General features: G+C 52.7%; 5 protein-coding genes across 5 annotated transcripts; 1 reads left to right on the top strand and 4 right to left on the bottom strand.

The window, feature by feature from the left end:
• Positions 1 to 25: 25 nt before the first annotated feature.
• Positions 26 to 1,457, bottom strand: V2A60_003871 (methionyl-tRNA formyltransferase; the record flags this gene model as incomplete). Its single annotated transcript, XM_083255196.1, has 4 exons — positions 26 to 746; positions 815 to 930; positions 983 to 1,053; positions 1,148 to 1,457. The coding sequence occupies 4 exons, from the start codon at positions 1,455 to 1,457 to the stop codon at positions 26 to 28; spliced, it is 1,218 nt and encodes a 405-aa protein (XP_083111322.1).
• Positions 1,458 to 1,729: 272 nt separating this feature from the next.
• V2A60_003870 (uncharacterized protein) lies at positions 1,730 to 2,887 on the bottom strand (the record flags this gene model as incomplete). Its single annotated transcript, XM_083255195.1, has 2 exons — positions 1,730 to 2,797; positions 2,870 to 2,887. 2 exons carry the CDS (start codon positions 2,885 to 2,887, stop codon positions 1,730 to 1,732), a joined length of 1,086 nt encoding a protein of 361 aa, XP_083111321.1.
• Positions 2,888 to 3,610: 723 nt separating this feature from the next.
• V2A60_003869 (DUF3405 domain-containing protein) lies at positions 3,611 to 5,895 on the bottom strand (the record flags this gene model as incomplete). Its single annotated transcript, XM_083255194.1, has 2 exons — positions 3,611 to 5,510; positions 5,561 to 5,895. The coding sequence occupies 2 exons, from the start codon at positions 5,893 to 5,895 to the stop codon at positions 3,611 to 3,613; spliced, it is 2,235 nt and encodes a 744-aa protein (XP_083111320.1).
• Positions 5,896 to 10,247: 4,352 nt separating this feature from the next.
• On the bottom strand, positions 10,248 to 12,532 carry V2A60_003868 (LIM domain-containing protein; the record flags this gene model as incomplete). Its single annotated transcript, XM_083255193.1, has 2 exons — positions 10,248 to 12,181; positions 12,262 to 12,532. The coding sequence occupies 2 exons, from the start codon at positions 12,530 to 12,532 to the stop codon at positions 10,248 to 10,250; spliced, it is 2,205 nt and encodes a 734-aa protein (XP_083111319.1).
• Positions 12,533 to 19,242: 6,710 nt separating this feature from the next.
• Positions 19,243 to 19,503, top strand: V2A60_003867 (uncharacterized protein; the record flags this gene model as incomplete). Its single annotated transcript, XM_083255192.1, has 1 exon — positions 19,243 to 19,503. One exon carries the CDS (start codon positions 19,243 to 19,245, stop codon positions 19,501 to 19,503), a length of 261 nt encoding a protein of 86 aa, XP_083111318.1.
• Between the last annotated feature and the right edge of the window lie 5,505 nt (positions 19,504 to 25,008).

Genomic DNA, 25,008 nt, shown 5'->3' with positions numbered 1-25,008 from the left:
ATGACGGTGTAATATACAAACACTTTCACGAGCAATCTCGGAAAAGTGTCCTCAGTGCCGTGACGGCAGGTTTCTCACCTTCACCTTCCATTTTTGCCTTTTCCACGCCGATCCACGCGCCTTGGCCGTCCTCAAAGTAGCAGACGCCGGACGAGGCGTCGACCTTTACCCTGACGTCCTTGCTGGCATCCGTCCTCGCCGCCATGACCCGGATAAGCTGCTCCTTGTGAATCTGCGCCACGGCCTCGGCCGAGACGGCGCTGTCCTTTGTGAACAGCACCCTCTTGGTGGCCGCCGCGCCCGCGTCTCTGCCGGCAGCACCCGCCACCACGCCGCGCATCCACACCGCGCCAAACACGTTGAGCCTCCTGGTCCAGTCGTCCGCCCGCCACGCCGTCCAGTCCACCTCCGTGTCCGCCTTGGTGGTCTTGGGCGCGTGGACCAGCTCCTGGAGGCCCTCTCCCTCTGCCGGCCGCCGCTCGGGTGGTGCCCAGCCGGCGCTCTCGTGCGGCGGGACGTGCACGCCGTCGCGCAAGCCTTGGACCAGCATCGCGGCGCCACGCACGGCGAGGTCGTGCTTGAGTTCGTCAAAGGGCTGCTCGCGTTGTATGGGCACGCCGGGGGCGGGCGTCTGCGCGAGAATGGTGCCGTGGTCAAAGGACTTGGGGTCCAACGTCTGCAGCGAGACACCAGTGTATCGGTCCCCGCGAAGAAAGGCGTGGTGTATCGGTGCCGGACCACGCAGACTAGCTTGTGCGTTAGTGTGTACATTTTTCTGTACAAAAATTGAAGTAATCTTCCGAGATTGACTCACTGAGGGAGCAGTGAAGGATGAACATTCAAACCGCCATACTTTGCGGATGAGAGTATCCTAGGAGGCACAAAGAGTCCAAACGATACAGCAACGACCAAGTTGGTATCCCGAGGAAGCTACAAAATCCATCAGCTATTTGTGTCGGATTGGGTTGTACGTGAAGCGTACCGTCCAATCTCGGAACGTCTTTCTCTCGTGAATCGTCAGCCCCAGCTCTTGCGCGAGCTCTTTGCAGGGCACTACATGAATCAGCAAACCGGTTTCCCCCCTCAAAACCAAAAAAAAACTGTAGTAATTTGTACAGATGTAGCGAAATCTCGCCTGTTTTCATACCTTGTGCCATTTTTTTGAACCCTCTGCCCACCCTCTTCCCCGGCAGCACCATCACCTCAAGCCTCTCCACTAGCGCCTTGCTGCGCTGGTGCTCCGCGTGCAGCGCCTTGAGCGACTCGCAGCTAAACGCGTCGGAGCCGCAGAACAGGATCCGCAGAGCTTCGGACGTCTCCTTGGTGAGGGCCTTGGAGGTGGCGAAGCGCCGGATACGTGCGACGGTCTGCTGCAGGCAGGCCCACGCGATGCGGTGCTGGCAGCCCCCCGGCGCCGAGGGCAATACCGCGCGGCGGCGGAGGCTGTGTATGATCATGAGTGGCACAGTATGGCGGAGCTACAAGAGCGGATGCATTGGTACAAGAGCAAGGGCAAAGAGCATCACTTTTTTTTTTTGGCCCGGTCTTGACGCTTCGTAGCATGTATTTGGTGAGCTTTCCAGACCAGAGAGATCTTGGAGGTAGATCGCGTTTGTTGCAAGCCCGCTTTAATGCATCATCATCGCATTTACATCTCGTTCTCTCAGTTCATGACAATTTGGAACATAAGTATTTCATTGACTCTTTGTGGTTATTAATAAACACACATTTAACCTTCCAGTGATTCCACACTCCAGTCGCATGCCACAGTCCACTCTTCGCCTAGATGCACGTCCCACGCCGGCGCCGGCATGATCCTCAACACGCTGCCTTCCTTGACCATTCGCACGCTGCTGCCTCCCGCGAGGATGTAATTCTGCACCTCGCTTTCGCTTTCGCTTTTCGCCGATCCCCGAGTCAACACCCGTCCCTTCACTAGGTGCATCCTCGTTCCCAATCTGGCCTCTTCTACCAGCAGCCGGACAATGGCCGCCGGGTCGTCGCCGCCGACCGCCTCCCAGCCCTTGACCTCGGAGAGCAGGCCCTGAAGCTGGGAAGCGAGCCCCCCTGGGACGTACCTTGCGCCCCGGCGCGGCGGCGAGAACGGCGCGGCGTGCAGTCCGGTGCGGCCGCGTTGGTCCTGGGCGAGCAGCTCATCTTCGGGTGCGGGCTTGAAGCGCGGTGCCGCTTGGAATGTAGGCTGCTGCGCTGGTGGCCGTGTCCGTGTCCTATCTTCCACGTCATCGTCTTCATCTTCTTGCTCCAACTTGCATCCATCCTCGGAGACATCTGTGTCTGAAGAGTGAGTAGCTACCATGCGCGTCCTCACTGGCGACGCCGAGTCCGGCAATCGGCGCCGCTTCACAGGCGGCGTGCCAGCATCCTCGTGCAAGTGGTCCACCTTGGCATCTGACACCCCAACATCCTCCTCTCCATACTTGACTTTACTCTGGTAATCCCCTTGAATCGTTGCGTCGCTCTCCTCCTCCATCTCATGCCTGCTGCTCCCACTACTGGATGACTCCTCGACCTCCTGAGACGCCAGACTGCCCGCGTACGAGTCCACCTCGATGGAATCCGAAACAATGTCCCGTCCGTCGGAGCGCGCCACGTCGGCCACGCTGCTCTGCGACTGCGAGGCCCCGACATCAGCCTCCTCGACGTCTTCCATCTGCCTCGTCGCGGTCTGCGTGGAGCCGAAGCGCGGCGTGGACTGGAAGCGCATCGGCGTCGGCGTCGAGTGCGGAAGCTGCGACGACGCGGGGCGCTTGGTCAGAAAACGCCGCGGCGTGGGGGTCTTTTGATATCCCGTGTTAATTTCTGCGGCGCTTGGAGCACATAGAAGCGTGAAAGTGACTCGCTAACTTACAGAGGGAGGCGGCTTCATTATGAATGGAATTTGCGTGACGCCAAAGATGCCGATCCTACCGACGCCTGGCCACTATCATCCGTATCGCATATTGCCGTAGTCGTAATCCAACTAGAACCAAGTCTACATTTAACCAAAGATGGGCGGAAAACTACGTACCGCGCGGTTGATAAGATGCCGCATGCGCGCGTTCGTATGTTCAGTCCAAAATCGTGAGCATCCGGGTATGTTGACAGCGGAGTGCCCTTAAGTGGGGAGCGCCCACTCACAGCACAGCAACCTGTTGGTAAAGACCAGTAAGTCGAAAGTCGACAAACTATTTCGAACAAATTATATTTTACAAGTTATTTGCCAACTATCATATCAAGCCTATCTTTTAAGGGCCATCCGGTAGCAGTCTCTAAACCCAAAGTTCCACGTATCATGCTTGTGCCACCGTATCCTGCTCCAGATAAAGCAGAAAAGTAAACCAGAAAAATGCCTTCAAGTAATTCTAACACGAGAGATAGAAAAGGAGGAAAGAAAATGCAGAAGAACAAAGATCAAAGAATGAAAAGAAGGTCATGGCAACTCCAGGCTGTAGACGTTCTATCCAAATATCGCACGGTTCAAGACTCCAGAGCTGTGCAAGTCTTCAGCTACCACAAACTCGGTCTTAATGCATGGACAAAATATGAGATTGCTTTTTCAAGTAAGAGTTCCGCAGTCCGTATCGACTGCCGCGTATATAAAAAGGGCATATTAGCCGTACCCAAGATCGAAGCCAGAAGCGTGGCCCTTCTTTGTCGGCTCCGTATTCTTGACAGGGTGAAGCATGATGGAAGGCAAGCACGGGCGGCCATTGTATTTCTCCCACCGGGCGCCGCCAATGCCAGTATCCTCCCAACCCATCCAGTTGTTGAAGAGGCGGTTAGGAGGCTCGGCGCGATAGTACCACGTAGTGCCCTGGTATCGACGCTCGCGGCCCCATCCCATTGCACTGCCATAGCCTCCGGAGGCACCACCAGGACCAGCATTGAACCACTTGTTGACAAATGAACCGGTCCATTCGCGGTCCATGAAGACTGGTTGGGGGGCAAAGACGGCTTTGAGCCCATGATGTAGGGCCACCGTTTGCGGAGTCATCTCTGAGGCGACGTGGTTGCCACGCATATTTTCGGTATGCATCAAGCTGAGCAGGCGTTTCGAGATGCGGGAGTGCGTGACGATCGTCGCCCGTCTGGGAATATCTTCTCTTGGGTGACTGTCATCGCTGTAGCCCCAAATGTCTCCGCTCATGATCCACAGGCTATTGATCACGTTGAATATGGGACCGACGGTAATTAAATCCGCATCTTCTCCGACGCCCCATTCGTAATTATCCTGAGATGGTGTAGTAGGCGGCGTTGGCCCTTGTGGATTGATGAATGGCAAGTCTGGAGGACCCCATACAATATTGTCGCCATATTCTTCTTCGATTGACTCTCGAAAGGCAGTGTCGTAGTCACCGTGATACTCGGGAATGTACCACCGCTCGTTTCTCTCCCAGAGGCCTTTTCGGGGCTGCCTTTGCGCAAACTTGTGGATGTTGTCAAGCAAGTCATATAGGTGGCCGGTGTAACGAAAATCCATTTCCCAATTCCAGATGAATTCGAATTCTGGGTAATCGTAGCTGAACTTTTGCACCGACAGCCATTGCGCACTGTGGACATCTCGTTCGTAGTCGTCCTTCATTTCAGTGTAGATTTCTTTGATCGATTGGTCGTTCCAAAGAACAGTAATTCCGTGGAATTCGACAGGAATATGTTCGAAAAGCACTTGTTGATAGTCTACATGGCTCCCAAAAATGTCTTTGGAACCATCCTTGACCTGTACGAGCAGAAACACTTGGTACTCTCCGCCTGATTTCAGAGAAAGCTCGGTGATTAAGGCGCGAATATTTTGCTTGTCGTTTTCTGTATAACTTTTGCCGGTATACGAGCGCAACAGGACAGCAGTGCGGTTTTCCGTTCTGTATCGCGGTCTGGCTTCGACCGTTGTAGTATCAGACGGTATTGTGTCCTCAGACTGCGAGTCGCGGGCTTGGATAGAGACTTGAGTGTTTTTAGGAGTCGACTGGGCGGGAATAAATCGTTGGGTCTCGGGATATACAGCAAGGTATTTATCATGGCTGCTCGCGTGGTTCCTGTAACGTTTTGAGTTGCTCTCTGCGCATGTTCTCTGCAATCTACCCCAGTCGACTTTGTCCCAGTGCAGAGGCTGCAAACGACCACCGACTTCTTTCGTTTGATCGAGGAGTCCATAGGGGCCGAGTCTTGTTTCCCGCTCCCAACAAATATCGGGATCTAGGTTAAGTGCTGTGTAGCTGCCCATGAGATGCGTGGGAAAATTCTTTGGACGGCCTTTGAATACCATTACGTCTTCGATGTGTCTCCCATTGGCGCCTTTGCACGCAACATAGGGCGCGTAGCCATCAGCCTGCCACCCTTGGCTGTTGTAGCTTGGGTAAGGGTCGAAATGCACAAGTTCGTCCACGCCGTTCCTGATTTTGGTTCCCGAGCCAAATTTGCTAACGAGCTTTCTTGCATGCTCCTCAGTACGGTTATTCTTCTTCTCTAGCGTGGCCAAAGTCTTCCCGTAAATCTGGTTGGAGTTTTTGAGGCTTAGACTCGTCAGTACGCTAAAGAAAAAAAAAGTTGACATCAATCTTACTTGGCTGTCGCTCGGTACAGATATCGCCAGAGTTTGCGTTTGTCCTTTTCGTCCTGCAGGAGGCTAATTTCGCCCGGGCTTCGTTGAGTGCCGTCTTGCTCCGTCCCAGGTTGAACTGCGTTGGGGTCTTCATTGTCGTCAGGATCGCTCCAGTGCCTGATGTCGCTAATATTGAGATCCCAATAAGGAATGGAACCGTCGATCTTGTCGTAATGAAGATCTATCAGTGGCTTCTCCGCGTCTCCGAACAAGCCTATGCCATATTTTTCCCTATCGTGAACAATGCGCAAATCTGCTGAGCGACCGAGGAAGAGAAAACAAGTCATAAAGGCCATGGCCGCGGCAAAGAGTAAAATTCGAGGTCTAAATCCCGGTAGCCTCGAGCGACTTAGCCTGCTCGGGAGTCGGATGATCTTGTCCATTCTGCACTGATGTCGAGGTATGTGTCAAACAAGAAGTGGTCGATGATCTGCGGCCAGTACGGTCCTCGGGTAGCGCGCGAACAAAGAAAAGGCGGATAGAAAGAGTAGAGAGTAACTTAAGGGTGATTTTTGAGAGATTGAACTTGATAGAGGAATGGAATGGGATGTTGGTGCAAACAGTGATGATTGCCGTCGCTCCAGTTCACAACTGGCAGGAAGCATGTAGGCGAAAAGGACGCGCTACACCCACCAAGACTCGACACAGAACAGCGTGACTTACTAGCAGCTCTCACACTGTATATGCTGTATTGCTTCGCGTAAACAACTGGACTTCTGGCGGAATTTTTGAAAGAACGAATGAAAAAAGGGAAGAAGTCACTCAAAAGGGAGGGTGCTCGGCCCTGTTTGGGCGTTTGTAGAAGAGGCAACGCCAGCGGCGGCTTATAAACGTCTTTGCTAGAGCTTTGCTAGAGAATAGAGAGCAAAGCCAAGAAAAATGAAGAAAGAATGTGAAGTTTTGGCGGAAGTGCTCTCCCTTTCTTAGAAGAATTAAATCACTAGTATATGCCAGTCAAAGCCTTTGGGCCCCGGTAACAAGCATGAAGCAGTAGTGAAGGAAAGAAAGAAATAGTACCAATGTGTACGGGAACTGGTTATGGGGGTGGAATAAATATCAAATTCGAAAGCTTTATCAATCTTTCAACCACAGTTTTTTCCATGCCTATCTGCAGTACACGTATGCCCTGGGGTGGACGCATAACTAGGGGTCGGCGGCTGTATTGGGATAGGCACACGTAAACTGAAAATCACTGGGGTCCCAGTCTTGTCTGATGTTACTCGTTTTGGAAGCTCTGCCGGCAGATCAACTTTGGTAGGTTGGCGAGAACGGATGACGCCGCGGATATCGAGAACGGCCGCGCGCCGCGACAACAGATCACCCCGGATCCTTTCCTACTATCAGCTGAAGCTTCAAAGTCATACAGTAGTACTTTCCTTTGAAATGCAAGATACGCTCTCAGAAAACTCCATGCTCGACTTGTACTAGAACTCCATGCTCGACTTGCCTGTCTCTGTTCCGACGCTGAGCAGAGTTCCACTCGGTCCCGCTTGCACCGGTCGTGCCACGGCGCTAGCAGCCGTTGCTATTTGCCATCGAAATCCCAGTGATAAGAACTTGGAACTTGGGTGGATGGTAGTTTGTATATGCGACATAAGTGGTACGTGGCAGATGGGCCGCTTCGAATCGTCTGGTCAGGTTCGCCGCCAGTTTTGAGTGCAAGTCGTAAGGACTAGGACCAATAACTCGTACTCACTACGCCTCTCGTCGTCTTATTCGCAAAACTATCATCAGTCTAGATTTGATGCGAAACTTTGATCAACGGCTCCAAGTTGGTCACGCAATTGATCTACAGGGGGGATTCGTGGTTTGCTGCAGGGAAAGTGGCGCCGCGTATCACTGCCTCGGAGACTGTGCATCTCGCGATACACGCAGATACTCGGGCAGCAGCGATACGATCCATGCATAGAGACCATCAAAACTAAGAAAGCGGAGGTTTCAAATCGGCATACTAAATGGCTAGCTCCATTTCCCCCAGAAAGGCAGTTGCATCGTAGCTACTTCAAGAAGCTGCGGCTCAACGACATTCAAGGCATGTATGCAGCCCGAGTCGCAAATGTAACAGAGCAGAGCGTTGTAAATATGGGCGCGAATAATAAAAAGGAAAGATTGGCGGCTGGGTCTCTCCAAAACTTTGGTGGATTTCGCAGCTACAGAGATGGCACACGATCGTCACTTGGGAGCAGGGATTCTCATAGTATTGCGCAACGATTGCCCAGGAATCTGTCACTGATATACAGCATCAGACCAACAAGGATGGAGTGTAGTTGATTGACTGACTGGCTGCAGTAAAGCCAGTGACCAGGAATGAAGAGTTTGACCCTTCAAATATCCTGCACATGCACCGATTCAAAGCTGTACGAAATGCAAGTGAGCAAAGCTGCCTTTGAAGACTTTCACAAGTCATCTCGTTTCGTTCTGTCAACTTCTTTTCTTCCCTTCACCTGCGGTTAATCGGCATCTGGAGCTTGCGCGTTCTCCTTTTTTTAAAAAAAAAATGGACGGCGATCGCATGCCCACAGGTTCCAGCGCCAAGATGGCCAATGCCTGTAATTGCCGCCGCCCCAGCTCGTCGGACCACTGTTTAGTAACAGACCAAAGAAGGCAAAAGGGTGACGGGGGGGGCAACGCGCGGCGTTGATTCGAGTTGAGCAAGGCCCATACTGCCAGTAGCCTCCGGTTCCTAGCTTCCCGCACTTCCCGCTGATATTTGCAATGAATTGTCCGGTCCGCAAACACCAGACCTCATCTTGGTCCACCCGCAGTGTCTGCAGGGAAAAGACATGGGGAGCAGCCGAGGTGAAGGAGAGCTGCGAAGCCATGACCATCTCTGTCGCAAAGGTAGCAAAGAAACGAGAGGTGAATGGCTTTAATAGCTGGGGGCCAACTACTAAGTACTGCAAGCTGATAAATCGACGAACAGAGAAAGAACTCGAAGCGGCAAAGATCTAAGCTGGTTCTTTATCCACTCTCAAAGGAGGGACAAAATCATCCGAGTCCAGGGAATAACTACCCTTGCTCAGAGCGATAAAGCCTCCAGATGCCAAGACTCTACGGATTACCGAGAGCCTGATTTTTAGGCCAAGTATGCTGAAAATAGCTGAAGAGCCTACCACATTGGGAAGTGATTAAGCACTGAGTACAAGTTTTGCTCGCAGAGCCACGTCTAGTCTGGCATTTGTCCGCGGAAAGCCGCGGTGCCACCATTGTCGCCATTTCTTGGATGACGACTTGCGACCCAATCATCATCCTTTCATGATCCATGTCGCCCGCTCAGTGGCTACTTGGCGTAATGATGGGTGGCCAAGAAATTGGCATGGTCCATCCAACACTCAATTGACGACCAATAAAGAAACAATGGTCGCAAACGGGGGGGTTCTTCCAAGCTGCGCAGCATTTTACTTACTGTTACATGCCAACTAAAAAGCGAACTGAGCGCAATGTCCTGCAACCTGATTTGAGTCAGGAATCAGGGTTCCCGTTGTTCAAGTATCGCTTCTCTCGTGAAGGGGCCTGACCGTTGCATGTCAAGTTCCGGGGGGGGGGCCTCGTAAGCGCGGCATGGCCAAAGCCAAAACAACAACAAAGGCAGCCAGGTCTCCCGAAGAAAAGAAAGGAAAAAAGGAGAGAAAGAAAGAAAGCCCAAAATAAGCCCGGCTGCTTCGGTGACGCGTCAAAGATGCCACAGTTCCAGTTCTGGTGCACGTAGGTCTTCTACACTAGCAAACGCCACAACCCGCGAAGCCTCGGAGATGCCCCGGGCCCGGCACGCATTTTCTTGGTCGGTGTTTTCTTTTATTTATTTATTTTCACAGCTCACACACGCGTACGTTTTACCTGTCACATCCTCCTGCGAAAAAAAAGGCATGTACGCGCTGGCCAAAGATGTCTCTGTCCCAAAGGAGCCCAGTATGATACAAATATTGGGGAGCGTCATGTTTTTGCAGCTTCCCTCGCCCTTGGCCCCGAACAGGTTTCGACGACAAAAAGGACGCTGCACGCAGCCTACAATCACTCCGGGCATCTCGAGGCAGTCAGACAGACAGACAGACGGAGAAATCAATAAATCGTCAAACGCAATGTGCTTATTCCCACAAAAAGGGGGGTATCCCAAGTTCAACTACTGCTAAAACAAAAAACACGACAAAGCCTCGTGAGGCCTGTGGGCAGTGTACTATCCAAAAGCAGAACCGAGAAAAGAATAATCCCCTTGATCCTAATAATAATCCCAAAGAGTATCCCAAGCAGTACTTGGTAAACTGCCACAAAACAAAGTATACCGCAAAAAAAAAGAAGGGAAAAATTCTTATCGTCATCAGCAAACAGAAAAGAAAACGTACAAAGCCCCAAGATTAAATATAGATGCATTTTCAACGAAAAGAATTAAAGCAAAATAGAGAAATGAGACGAGAGCTTTCATGGATGAATGCTACATCCCCTAGCTCTTTTCCTCGCCTTTTCAAGTATGGTGAAATCGAGACACTATTCGGCAAGTAGGGGGTATCATAAGTTGGACAAGAAGCAGTCCAGGTGGGAAATCACGAATTTTCTTCTTCTTCTTCCGTCAGATCGTTTCGAGTTGACCGTGTCCAGCATTTCCGGGTATTCATAAGCCAGGTTTGCGCCACGCGCATTCGTATATGAGAATCTACATCACGCCGATGCGTGTCATGCGCTTGTTGAGACGTCCGCGGCTGCCCGGTGCCACGCCGTATGGGCCTCTCTCCATGCCGGCGCCGACGCCGCGGCTGGCCTGGCCTCCCCTGCCGTCTCTGCTTCTCGGCGGCGCGGGGGCCGCTCTCATCGACTGGCTGCCACCGCCTCTATAATCGGCCTCGACCGGGAAGGGCGGCGACAGCGGCGGCATCTCGCTCTCTACGCGGTGCCAGGCGTCGCGCTCGCAGTACGGCTTGCCGTCAACCTCAAAGTAGCCGTCGGACAGGGAGAGGCCGCAGTCGAGGCAGCGGAAGCAGCCGACGTGGTACTTCACGCGGGCCTCGTCCTCGGCATACTGGCCCTCGATGCCACGGTCGCAGGCGCCGCATAGGCTGCCGTTGAGCTTGTGGTAGTGAATCTCGCAATAGGGCCTGTCACGGTGGACGTAGAACTCGGCCGAAGTAAAAGGTCGCGAGCACGTTGAGCACACGAAACACGCCTTGTGGTACTTGCCCGTCAGGCGGCCATCGGCCGACGAGATGCTCTTGCCCGTGATGGGTCCGCGGCATGCCTTGCAGTCACCGCGCGATGGCGGGTTCACGCCGCCATCACGAGAGCCCTGACGAGAAGGTGCGGGGAGCGGCGAACGCATCGCGGCGCCGTACCGGTCGGATCGGGCGCTGCTGCTGTTGGCGTCGCTGTAGCCGTACTGCCTGGGCGGCGAGCCGTACCGGTCCCCCCGGCCGCCACCAGGAATACCCGACTGGATCGCCGGATCGTACCGGTCTCGAGGCGATGCGCTGTAGGGAGATTCCACGAAGCGGTCGGGTCCACGTTGAGGTGCCTGGATGGCAGGGTCGATTTGAAGCTTGGGGCGCGCATTTTCGCGTCGCGGCGGTGCGCTGTTGTCGGGCTTAGGGGGCTGCCGGGGCTGCCGGGGCCGACTTGCGAAACCAGGGTTGTTTCGCTCCGCGGAGCGATCGGGGCTGTTCTTCGCCGGCAAGTAGCTGTGCTCGCTCTGCGACGAGTAGCCCGAGGACATGGAGTCGGTAGGGGTGTGGTAGGGGTTGCGGATGCCAAACTCCTTGTCGAGATCGACGGAAGAGGTGTTGGATCTGGGCGTGATCAAACTCGTGCGAGGAGGCGGACGTCGCGAGGTATCGGGCCCCATGGACGGCTTGCGACGGACGTCGCTGCCTCTTGGCAGAGGTGCCGATGGGCGGCGCTGCATATCAGGCTGCAGGCCGAAACCTGGAGATCGATTTCCAGGCACATCGTTGGAGCTTGAGGAGCGTGGAAAGGTCTCTGCGCGGGCCATGCCCCGACTACTGGTATCGCCAAGTGCTGGTTCGTTGAAACCACCGTATCCATTCTTTCTGGCGGGTGGCTTCTGCTCGGGAACTGTCAGGTCAGGCAAGGAATCTAGTTGCTGCAGAGAGTCTGTCCTGTCTGGTATTGGTGTCTTGTTAGGGGCTGAAGGTCGACGGCCAGCATCGAGCGCAGCGCCAGCAAAGTCGTTTATACGCTGCAACAATCCAGTCGCCTCCTTGGACGGCTCCTGCTCCGGCTGCGTCTCGACGGGCTTCTCCGGCGGGGCGGATCGAGCGCCGAAGCCGCCGTACCCGCCAGCGATTTCGCCCATGCGCTGAAAGAATGAGGCTGCAGGCGCTTCTTTGGACGGCGGCTCTGTCGCCTCGGTGCTCTCTGGTTCTGGTGTCGGGTTGCCGAAGCCGCCGTAGCCTCCGGGTCGACGGCCGTAGCCTCGGGGGGATCGCTGTCCGTCATCTGGGTTGGCGATTTCCGGGGCATAGTCGTCGTTGAACCTTTTGCTTGCGCCGGAGCGTCGGCTTGGTGTTTTAGGTGAGGTATCGCGGGAGCTGCTGGAATGGCTGGTTGGTGAAATCTGCCCCTGGTTCAGATATCGGTCTGTGAGTGCTGTTAGTGAATCTGCCAGGTGCCACTTAGGTTGAGAATGATTCTGAATGTGTGGAGGAGGTTGTCCATACTTGCAGCTCTCGTGTCTACGGGAGGTGGCGTTTGTAAGTATTTGTTGCGCGTGGTCTGGTAAGCGCTTGCAAATGTTTCCTGAGCCCCGAGGGGAGGCGATACTATGATGCTGTCAGCGTCGGCGCGGGCCACCGAGGCTCGGAGCTCACTACATTCTGGAGTGTCTGGGACATTGCACAAGTGCTCTCCCATCATGGAAATTTCGACGTCATTTCCACATTGTGAGCACTTTATGGTTGGCAAAAACGCCGACTCTCGCGGCAAGGCCATGATGTGCTGGTAGGGCCTCGCCGGTCGTTCCTGCGGAGTGAATACAAAATCGCGTCGTATGTGGTGTTATTGCTTTGGTAATTCAGACATTGGATAGCGAAATGAGCCGGTTGAGGTTTCGCCTTTGTCGTCTTTGCAAAAAAGAAAAGAAAAGAAAAGAACAGGCGACGTAGCGGTTGGTGACTTTGCTGGAATTGTCCGTTTGTAATCCGTATAGTGGCGTGCTTCACCAACTACGTAGTGACTGTCGTTTCTGGAAGCCGTCTCTTTCTTTCCCTCTCTTGTTCTACTACCACGAATGAAACGACGAGAGTTGGCAAGATGGCTTGATGGATCGGTGCAGCAGACTATGTCTTGTTTTCTTTTGTATGGTGTTGTTGCGTTGTTGTGGACAAATCGGAGGCTTTGTTCGAGCAGAGGTTGTACACATGTAGGTGGATAAAGCTATTGGGCGGCCGGAGAGAAAGTGGCGGCGCTGAAGAAGTTACTCAACGTCCACGTGGGTTGAAACGAGGCGCGCATAAAACGCTGAGAGAGAGAGAAAAAAACGCGGTTTCCGGCTGCGTAGTACGGGAAGGAGGAAGAGAAACAGGAGTACGGGGGAGGGAAAAAATTAAAAAGAGGTTTTTGGAAACAAAGTCAGTTAGAGGGACAAGTCTTGGTGATGCGGACAGTGTCTCGAATGCAGAGAGTGGCTGCTTGGCTGGGGTTCGGCAAGGTCCAGTCCCAGCGTTATTAGTTCGTCTGGGCTGGGCTGGCTGGCTGGTCCCCTGACCGACCCTGACTGAGAACTTAGAAGGAGCTCCGCCGGCGGCCGGGTCCTGGTCCTTGGAGAACCACCTGGTCAGGAAGGGTTAGTCCGAAAATTTAAAGATGTGTGAAATAGATGGATAAATAAATAAATAAAAATACCAGCATATATTGGCTGGCGCGCCTTGGCCGTCTCCAGGTAGGTATTAGTACGGTCATGGTGGTGAGCCGGTGGTGGTTGGTTGTGCACGGATACGAGACTTGACAGTCTATTCCTGCCAACTAACCAACTCGGTACTAACTAACACTATACATACAAGGCTCAGGCGCTGCGGTGCGCGCGGTGGATGGCGACAACCTCGGTGATTCGTTACTTGTTCGTCAATGCAAGTATGGAGTGCGGATTAACGAGTACAGATTACTGAGTACAGATTACTGACTAAATGATCAATCGTTCCCTATACGTCCCTATACGTTCCCGAGGTTGCACGCTAGTCACTTGCCATGCCCTCACCTTGTTCTAGTCGCTACACGAGCAACCGCCCGTTGCCATGCACCATCAACAGTCGGCCAATAATAAGTGTCCATGACAAATTTTGAGAGCGACATCATTACTCGGACTGGCAATACTATCCAGACACATTCTCGCTGCGTACTCTGTCTCCATTTTTTTCTTGATTTTTTATTTTCTTCTTTGCTCCTTCTCCCTTGCGCAACACCAAGACAAGATATCAGCCACACATTTGGAGGACAAACGGGTCGACTACTGAGTAAGTAGGTGGTCTGACCAGCACCCACCAAACAAAGACTCCAAAAAAAATACCACCTCGCCACATAATGGACTACTGAGTACTTAATTCTTCCGTCCTCGTCTTCAGTTCAGGACCGTAACAACAAAAAGAAATTGCACGTCGACTGAAAAAGAGATTATAATAGACGAAAGCCCTGTCGTGCCCACAGTTTTGGCATTAGCGCCGCTGGGCCCTGAGTCCGTCCTCCGGTACCTGAAATTGCACGGACATGGCGCGCATAGCGCCAGGTATTAATGTATTTCATCGGTGCTGAATGACTTCAGCATTTCTATTTGCGCCAATAGCTGGCCTGTTTCTCGGCTGCCCTGATTCGGATCTAGTGGATTTGGCCCCTCTCAGAGTCTCGTGTCAGTGTATCCCAATAAACATCACCACCTCGTCTGCGCGCATTCTGGCTGCTCCCCCTTTCCGACCAAGCTCGCTCAAGGGATAACGCCACACCACACACTCACTCACACGCTTCTGCCATGTGCTTGGCAGTGTAAAAAAAGAAACACTTGCAGCAACGGTTGGCTCTTCACTCCCGCAAGACCAATATACTCATCAGTGCCAGCCGTGTCTGGTGAAAGACCCTCCCTTGGTTCGACAACCACGCGACCACTTTTAGTCGCGTGTACGGATTACACGGTCACAAATAAATTGCTCATTGAACTAATCATACATGCAGGCTCGGTTATGAGCCAGTAGTCGCCGATGACTTGGAATGCAATAACGGGCCATTGTGCAAATCTCCCCCCATGGTTCTCGATGTTACGGAGAACAAATCAGGTGTGGACCAGCCCTGGGCTTGGTAAAAAGTAGTCTATTTCCCTCTGGGCCTTTGGCCCCCCCCTTGCCCGTTCACGACTGGGATTGGACTCGATTGAGATACCAGTAGGCCACCGTGAGCCACCCACCCACCCTACCCTTTTCGCGAAGGAGTACAATGACCCTTCTTGGGCCGTGGAACCTGCTCTGAGTGATGTCATTGTGGTAGCATTCCTTAACAATCTGCTGGTTCCAGAAGGCCACCCGTAAGTAGCAAGTAGAGTAATATTCAATGCTGATAAATTGGCAATGGAAATGATGCGGGCGCGCGCGGCTGCATGAGAAAGGGAGCCGACTTTATCGACATTGGGTTTCAGTTGGTAGATGGACCAGCCCAGGATACTATAGTCCTTGGAGCCTGTCTCTCTCGTTGCCGGGTGAAGCCTAATAGTACTTACCCGTCAACGTCTGTACTAAGAAAGCACTGAGTAACAACCCCCCCTCGCATGTACCTTTGTCGTGATGGATCCCAATTCGAGGACAACTCCACTCGGCCCTGCTCTTCAGCATTGTACCTCGAAACCAGCCAACCAGCAGCCCCGATCCAACCCTATTCGAGGTCCCTGTCTTGCTTCCGACTACAGGGGGAGGGGCAATGGGAACCCGTCGTAACAGGTGTTAATATGTACGTTGTCAGGTTCGTGGGACCTTATATATTGTTGCTCTACCGTCGTCTCATGTTTCGATCAATTCCAGCATAGAGATGAGTAAAAGTCGCATGGAAGAAAGAACTCTCTCAAAACCCTCAATATCATTGGACTCTAATTAGTAAGTAACAGTCTGTTCAACCACATCCATCACCTGCAGATGGCATCCTCCAGCAGTTACCAGCTGCAATGCCTCCACCTCCTATACCACGAGGCTCATCCCCCCCCCCCCCCCCTGTCTTCATGTCTTGGTAGATCGGAAATGCTGTACCTCTTGACCAGCGGTGAGCTTCTCTTCCCACAAGTGGCATTAATCAGACACAAGCCACACCACCGTCCAAGCTCCTGCATCTCCCATTTCCCATAGCGCAACTTACAAGACACGACACGCAACACCCACCCTCTGAGCATGGTTCAACGCATCGTCGCCACCTCTCGAACCTGCCAAGCATGCGGAGTTGAGGGGGCCAAACAGTGTTATTGCCTATGCATGGCGCCAGTCTCTGAACTACTTACATGGAGATGTGCTTTGGTTGCATTCGAGTTTTTGCTCCTCTCGAACCGCAAAATCACAGCCTCAGTTTTTGTCACAGTGCATATTTCGTTGATCATCATCTTGACGTTCCCCACACTTTTTGCTCGTAGTGCGTGCGTCCTTGCCAGTAGCCAGGCTGCCAGGGTCCAGCTCACAGATGGCAGCACGCTTGGTACTGAGTAGTACCAGCATCAGTAGTTACCCATCAATGCAGCGCAGCTGTGGGCAGAGCCTCATAGTTGCTTTTTTTTTTTTTCCTTGGTTACTCCCGGCCGCACGATTGGTCTGCGGTGAGCAAGTCCAATGCAGGCAGGGTACCAGTATTATGCGTGCTTCGTATAAGTGCGGTTAGGTATGGGCTCGTTCGGAACACTCCGGCTAAACAGCCTCGCCAACCCTCCCTGCATTCTCCATCGGCATAATGACAGCGTGACAGGCCTAAAGGGCCTAGAATCTTTGCTCTAGCCGTTTATAGAATTACAGCTGTCTGATCACGATTTCTTTAATCATTGAACCCTGCCTGGCCACCAGTTCTACCATTGCAGCGCAATTGTCTGCCCACTTTGGCGCTTACTACAACCAAATGCGAATGGCTTATGCTTGTCGATGACTTTGTCTGCCAGTCATCAACCCTGTCTTTTCCATCACAACGTGCGATTTTCTCGCAAAGGCTTAGACTGTCTGACGGGCCCTCACGAAACAAAGTGCCTTTGTTTCCAGCGGTTTCAGGATCTAAAAACTAGTAGGGAAGGCTGGCATCTCTATCGCAAGTAGATGGAGAGGAAGAAAAAGGAAAGAATAAGAACAGCTCTACTAGGTACAAGTTCTGCATACAAAGGCATTCAGTCGAATTTGTACTGACAACCCGCTTACCGGGACCAGATCAATCACTATTTCTCACAGCTAGATGCTGAAACCTGCGCGCGTCACGAATCTGCCCCAGAGTCACCCATCGGCAGCGCCGTTTGTCCTGCATCATGCGCATGTGGGCACTTGTTGTTTCGCAAACAATTTTCCAAGAAACGTAAAATGACTCTTTAATCACATGTCCGTCGTGCCAACCCCCCATTTTCTGCAACAGTGTGTGAAAAGGCGCTGTGTGACGTCGAAGTTGACATGAAACACCGGGATCATGATACACCATAACCAGTGTCAGCGGCTAGAGGGGGCTGCGGCGGTTAGTCAATTAAACCGCCAACAAGTCACGAGGTCAATGACCAGTGCATGCTGACGAATTTTTTTTTTTTTTCTCTATGGGCGGGGGGGGGGGGGGGGGGGGTTTCGTTACAAGTCATGGCGATACCCAGCGAGCTGTCATGGCAGAGTCAAGTGTCAGCTGGTAGCTTCACTCGAGTGCCCATGACAAGCATCTACTATGCAGAGCCTCACACAGAATTAGAGTTTGCATTCTGACAGCGGCACAGCTGAGAAGCTTCTAATAATGGCCCGGAGTTTACCATTTCGGGTGCAATGTCAGCGACGGGTGCCGGGTAGCTGTCATTCCATAAATCTGCAGCAGTGGTGAAACGGACTTGTTGACAAGCCACCTCCATGTTTTTCTTCACGACCACACGAAACATGCAAGGTAAATCAGCTTCATGCGGCCCATAGAAGCTTGATCCATGCCTCTTTACGGGCTTCTTGATTTTCCCTGGCACTGTCGCGTGACAAAAAAGACCGGTCGCAATTATCCTGAGCGGTGTGCCGGGGTTTATGTGGGTGCGCTGATGCCGCGCCACGGAGGCCGGCAAGATCCACCACGACCACGGCCGGCGCGCGGCGAGGCAAACTCGGAGCCCGCGCCTTTGTCCCGCAATCTCGGAGCATGGACCGAAACGTGAAGAATTACGAGCTGCAACCGAACCTGCTAGCGCCATACGCGCTGCTATTTTTTCGCTTCGGGTCCCAATCAATGGCTGCGGTGCTATAATTATCCCCAGAGAGGGCGGCTCAGCCACGGCGGGCCGCGTTGACAGAAATCCGCCGACAAGGGTCCGTCCTCGACGGTCCACGACGGGCCAAAAAATTCAATAATCAACAAGACCAACACGAACTGTTCCATCTCTAGCTGAACAGAAGGGGGCGCAACCGATACCTAAAAAGAAACTGGCGGATTCTCTTATACGGGATCACTGACGCGTCCAAACTTTCCCCCGCAAGGGCGCGCCCAGTGACGAGCGTGGCGTCAAATGTCTAAATATATGGAATTGAGCGAGCCTTGGAATGTCACCGGCTGAAATTCTTAAAGCAAAGCTATAGACGCGGGTCGTCAATACGAGCGTTAGGTCTGGTCTTGTCGAATAGGATGTGCTCTTTCTTTCGTGGCAGACCGCCCATCACCACACGAGTTGGTTTTGTTGAGCTGTCCACCAGCAATCGTCTCCAACGGGGCATCATATACTACTATTACGAGTTATCTGATATAGCATACCACGCGAATGTACTGTTTGCAACCAAAGGGCGGGAATGCGACCAACGAGTGATGGATGGCGCAGTGGCAGGAGAGTCTTCTGGTACGGCATGCTGCGGGCTATCAGCGGAACGCCATTACTATCCCAACAACAACATCTGTTTATGATAGGACAGCATTTCAATGTAGTTACACAAAGATGAGTGACGGAAGAACATGGTAAACTAGAGTACTACAAAGCGTTGCGCTTCGAAGTTGGCGTCCGATATCTGAGCAGCCAGAGCGTCCGAAGGCCTTGCCGCATTCGTCAACATGCCATGAGCATCGCGGCAAGCTCCCCGTAGCTTCATCTAGAGAAAGTCTGTTATCTTGAGTGGAACACTTACATGCAGCCCATGCTGCCCTCCGCTCTCGCGTGGATTGCCAGCCGCCGCTAAGCCCGAGAAGCTTCGTGAGGCTTGGGCGCGCCATCCAAGTTCTGCTGCGGCGTGTCCGGGGGGGTTGGCTCGCATCACGTATGCGTCTCCTGTGGCGCTTTATCCAACATTCGATGACGGGGTCGAGGGCCCGTTCACCAAAAGAGTTAGCCATTCGAGGCCACGCAAGCGCTCCCGGACCGATATAACTAGAGGCCCTTTTGGCCCGTTGGGATTTCGTTACAATTTCGTTGCAATCTCTTTTAACCCATCTCACCTTGATCAACATCTCATTTTTTTGCTACTGATCCCCTCTACTACGACGTACCGAGGATGCTCGTCAAGACGTCCACGGTGCTCTGCGCCCTCAGCGTCGTTGCTCACGGCGCGCCGAAGCAGCTCCCCCTCGACAAGCACCGTCACCCCAGCGTGGACCGGGACCCCGTCACCATCCGGTGTGGCACCGGCTCCAACACCGAAGAGTGCCCGGCACGCTACAAGTGCACCGCGCCGCCCAACTGCGAGCGATACTTCCAGGGCGTCTTCTACGAGGGCTGCATCGGCACCTGCGTCCCCGACATGCCCGCTCTCTGAACCGCCCCCCCCCGGCGCAAACCAACGACGGAGCAGAGAAAGAGGACGACGACGAACAAGACAAAACAAAAAACCACAAAATTTACCCTTCTTGGCACGGGACAGCTGAAAATCCAACGATGCAATTCTACCCGACTCGTTTATCCACTTGCAAGATAGAGTTTGACGCGTCAGGACAAAGTCCTCGATGTGGGCGAGGGTGCGTAACGCCCCCACATCCCGACAACGCTTGGGGATTGTAGGAGAGCAGGAATATTGGCCTATTTTCTGTCTGTCTTTATTTACTGAATTGAATTGAATTTTTATTTTCCTTTTTCTGGGGAGGGCGGAAACAGAGACTGGGTGGGTCAGGTGGCGAACCGGCAGGCATGGCATGGCATTGCATTTTCAAGATACCACAACCACAGTACATACTGGTGCGCAACATAATATCGTTTTTCGGCTCTTTCTTCATGCTGGTGAATGAGGCCTTTCTTTTCTATAGTGACGTAGTACGAAACACTTGCCATTTGTAGTTACTCTCCGTCCACCATGGTGCCCCTCATCGCCACCAGGACAGCGTGCTGGCTGTGAAGGACAGGGTCCGTAGTGGGCGAAGATGTGTGGTATGCTGTGGTTGCTGAATGAATAGGGAACTGAATCCCTGTGAATAGGTAAACCATAGCGTAGACTACAGAGCTTCCACCGCGTTCTCAATAATCGTGCTCACACCGAGGTCGCTTTCGCTGCCTTCGGTTGTTGTCTACTCATTCATAGTTTGGCATTGTGACTGCGACTGAAGCACCGGGTCGGCCAGAAGCTCTAGTATTCTATCTTTTATCCCAATTATTAAGCTTCCCTGGATAGTGAAACATCTTGAGCACACACGCGTACGAGGTTGGCGCAGACTTGCCTCTGTACCTGTCTACAACCCTGCTGCACAGGTGTGGGTTGCCAACGAACGGTGCCCAGGTGGACGAAGCTAACTTCCCTTGCTGTGATGTTGTACTCTCGAACCAGCCATATTTGGAGACAAGTATCAGTGGTTCTAACTTGCTGTCTTTCTTTTCCACGCCGCCGATTGATCCACCGGCTAAATCAATGAGCTATTTACACTGTTTAATCAAATCGATTCAACTATTAGTCTACACCGTTGCACTATATCTTCGTACTAATAGATCCAGAGTCAGAAAGTAAGTAGCGTTCTATTTCATTGACGAGGTACGGCTATTGGAGCCTTTCAAATCAAAAACAATCGATAAGATGATGTGGCTCTGGTAATGATGGTTGGGGTGGGTGGCTGATGTTGCGGCAGGGCTTGATTTGGTGACGAGTTTGCGCGGAAGAACGAAAGAGGGAGAGAAGAGAGCCGCCTAGAATTCAAGTTCAGCCCACTATCAGTACTTGGTTGGAGCGAAAGTAACCAACTTGCCCTGCCAACCCACAATCTGTCCGGTTTCTAGCACGCACCAAAACCTGTCGTCTACGGATTTTACTCGATGCACCTGCAGTATCGCTAGCCACCCGCCATGAGCCCGTTGCATGCAACACGCTCCGCGACATCAGAGCAGTAGTACACTTCACAGTCGCCTGAAGACTTGCACTTGACAGTGGCGTCAGCGAGCACGGGACTCTTCTTGGACAGGCACTGGCACAAGCCGGTGCCGGTGCCGCCTCGCTCACGGACGGGGCACCCGATCGTGTGGCCGGCCCTCGCAGAAATTCCGCGAAAGAGAACGCTCTCTGACGGCTTATTCTCCCAATTTTGAAACTGTCAAAGCCGCCATGGTTCCTGATCAGTCTGGTGAGCACGGGGCTGGTGAGCACGGGGAATTATCATCAATTTTGAGAAACCGAAAAGTGGTTGCCAACTAGACACTATTGTCTAGGATGTCTTGGGATGCAAGCTTGTCCATCGTCGTACGTGTACCTTCTGCAGTCCCAGTCTTCCTCGCACGACATGTCCGCAGGCGGCTTCGCGGCGGCGGCGCTCCTTCATCAGTAGACCGGAAGCACCCGGGATCATTGCGCTTGACTTGGTCGCTGTCCGACCGGCACTCGAAAATAGGGTCGGGCATCTTCAGGAACGGCGACTGAGTCGGGGGCAAATGGCGGTCACCTCGCCAGAATACGACTACGTAACCAGATCGTGCCGGCCATCATCGTCGCATGTACAAGACGCTTCACCTCTCAGCACGAGATTCTTGATGACCTTGATCCTATGTACGCCCCAGTTGCGACTGACTCGCAGGATGTTATCTTGGTCTTCCTTGGCTTCGTAGTGATGCTTATCGTTGGCGTCGGCATCGGCGAGTTATGCATCTGCAGCGTTCTCGCCGACTCCCGTCTTGGCTGCGTACATTATGCTTGTGAAAGGTTCGCCCGGATCCTGGGCCAAACAGACGCAAAAGGGAGATGAGCCGGCCATGAAATTTGCCGTCCAAACCATTGCTACTCGAGTTGCGAAGCTGGCGGAAAGGGATACCGTCTGGCATTTTGTCTGGGAGCTCTTTTGGTAGCGCACTACATTGTGTGGTATGTTTGGTACTCCAGAAACTCCTCTCGGCAGTTAAAGGGGTCTGGTTCGAGGCCGGTGGCTTCTCTTTTTGTTTTGTGTCAACTTCTGACTTCACCATAGATACGCTTAGAGGTGTCTCGGCGAACTCACTACCTGCTCAGGGCGAACTACGAGACGGAGACGAGGACACGGCTGATGTTGTACGTAGTCATTCTATCTTGCGAAAGAAGAGCAATTTTCAAAGATGCACTAGTTTGAATTGCTTGTACTCTCTATATATGGCGCAACAATGCGGAACCTGAGGTTCGCGTTGCCATTTTATGGCGTCGTGTCGTCTGGTGTAAATGGCAAGCACAAGATACTTTGGCATATAAGCAACACGACGCTGGCTTTGGGGTTGGGGGGGTTGACTACTGGGGCTGGAATTTGTCCAGTGTGTCACCTCTGAGAGAAGAATCTTCACTTCCTTTTCTTCAGATAACTATCTAAAAGGAGGCGGCAGTGCTACTGTGATTCAGACTACTGGTGACGGAGCCTTTATGGCTTATCAGTACTGACCCGTGTGGGACGCCATAAACGGAGCCGTACCCAAGGCAAGCCGCAACATCGTTCTACTGTTGAACAAGGGGTACGAGAAACATCGAATGTATGGAGCTCAGAAAAATATTGATCTGAGAGGGAGGGTGTGCGGTCTTACAAGAGCGGTAAGTGGTGTTGACGGACGTGTCTCTCAGTAGGTCTTGGCAAGACGCCAGAATACATAGTACGGAGTCTGGGTATGTTCAACATCCCGGTAGTATCTTGATACCGCTAACGCTTTATGGAGCGTCCGTCAAACTGCGGTACGGCCAAAAGAGGCAAGCCCGAATGAGAGATACACCTTGAAAGACCCTGCAAGGGTGTAAATCTTTCGTCTTGGCAGCCGGTAGTCATGATCGACGAAACGCAGCTACCAGCGGTGCAAGACAAAAATGCTGTGGTCTAGAGGCGAGAAAACGACAGCCTGATAGTTCCCCTTTGGCGCGCCGCTCGCGTGGTCTGCAACGTCCCGGTTGTGGATAGACACATGGCCGGGCTCGACTATCTGCCGCGAGAGTGCGATTCCTTTGACATGACTACGGGCCTCCAGGGTAAGTACGGCTCGTGGCATGCGGCAACAGACATCAGCGACTTTCCCTACTGGATTTACTGATACTGATAGTACCAGTAAGTAGATGAGTAGCGACTCCTGGTAAATAGCATTTGAATCCCTTTTCAATGGCCATTGTACACAGCAATGAGCTGGTCTCGGCCCACCTTGGCTGTACCATGGAGATGGGTGACAGGAGGCCGAGCCGAGCCGAAGATGGCGGAATCAAAAGTAACACGTCAATTCGATAGTCAGTATCAGGAAAACGGAAAGTTTGTTACTGGTAGTACGGAGATGTCACTATCCGTCTTTATTTTTTCCTCTCATGTTTCGGTAGGACTCATCTCAGGATCTGTTGCGAGCGCCCTGTTGTCTTGGTGCTCTTGTGACAGTTGAGCCGAGGTGCCCAAAGCGTTGGGGCAGCTGGCAGGGCATGGCGGAGGCGGGAAGAAAAAGACTGGGGGTGTGTCGTGTGCCAGCTGCTACCAGTAAATACTGGTCAGTAGTGCGATACAACGGCAAGACAGGCGTGAGTACGGGAAAGACAAGGCACCGGCTGGTCAATTGAGCCCTGTGACGGATTGCTGAATTGAGGATGGTGCTTGTGGAGGGTCTGAGGGTGTCGGTTAATTATTACTGAGTACCAGTAAAGCAACATGCCCCTCGAGTTACCCCTCCTCTAAGTATATGAAGGAGGGCAGCACAATGTACAAACATAAGGTGCTATCATGACATTGAGTAGTTCAAGAAGAAACTAGTTTCCAAATGACATTTTTCCATAATATCCCCCTCCCTCCGTCCTTGAAAATCGAAATGCTGTGTAATAAAATGGTGCCTATTGCAGCCGCTGAATGCCCAAGTCGCCCGGGCAGTCAAGTACCGAGAGATACAGCGAGCACGCCCTGGGCCCGCAGGTAGCTTTTAGTTACGTACTGGTAGTCTGCAGGCGCCTGCATCTTCACCGCTTGACCGCTTCGCTGCCACTGGAGCGGATGGCGCATTTCTTTAATGACATTTAATCCACTGCCATTTTATTACTGGCAACTAGTCTCTGCCAAACCTGACCGCGGCGTGGGGCAACTGCGGTTCTACTGACCACCAAAGTACTTATCCAGCCGTCCAGCTGTCGGGACAGGAACAGGTACGGGGTACCTCGGGTTCGTCCTCATCCTGTTAGCCAGGTACATCTACCCTGTCCTCTGCTTCGCCCTGTCCTCCCGCAAAACTCACCCCGCCACAGAGGTACCTCCCTCCCATCCTCCCCCACGTCTTCGTCTTCGTCTTCCGTCCTCCCTGGCGCATCCGATGGTTCAACGCAGCCAGCCAATCGCAGCCAAGCGTCCGCCACCAAAAAGGTTGAGCCCCTCCAAAAGCCCATGCATGCATGTGCTGCTGCTTTTCTGCTTGCGTTACTCCGTACTGAGTATATCAACCCAACCCGAGCCTGCCCCCATTCTCTCCTGTTTTCTCCTCTTCACCAAAACACCAAAACACCAAAACCCAAGTCAACAAAGCTATCGTCTCTTTTGAGCACCCTAAAAATAACCTTCCCCAATCCAATCTCAGTCTCTTCGTCAATTATCTGTCGCTAGAACTGTCCTCGTCTCGAACCCACCCTCCAAAAACAACACAGACACTTTCTGATCGAGGCATCTATTTCCTCGGTCGCTAAAAAGCCGCCAAGACGTTTTCCAACCTCCTCAACTCGTAAGGCGACCCATTGAGATACTCGCGCAAATTATGAGCGCTCGTCACTTGTTTGACCAACACCGCTGACCCCCTTCCTCCAGGGTTCACCACCCGTTCGCAGGAGCCCGCTGCTCAGCCGACACTGGAGGAGCATCGGACTCGATCGAAACCCAGTAAATCGATCACTGCC

The sequence above is a fragment of the Cordyceps javanica genome, chromosome 2 (genome assembly GCF_051103115.1).
Source record: "Cordyceps javanica chromosome 2, complete sequence".
Classification (NCBI taxonomy): domain Eukaryota; kingdom Fungi; phylum Ascomycota; class Sordariomycetes; order Hypocreales; family Cordycipitaceae; genus Cordyceps; species Cordyceps javanica.
The sequence above is the reverse complement of the archived record's forward strand: the minus strand, read 5'-3'. Positions and strand labels throughout refer to the sequence as shown.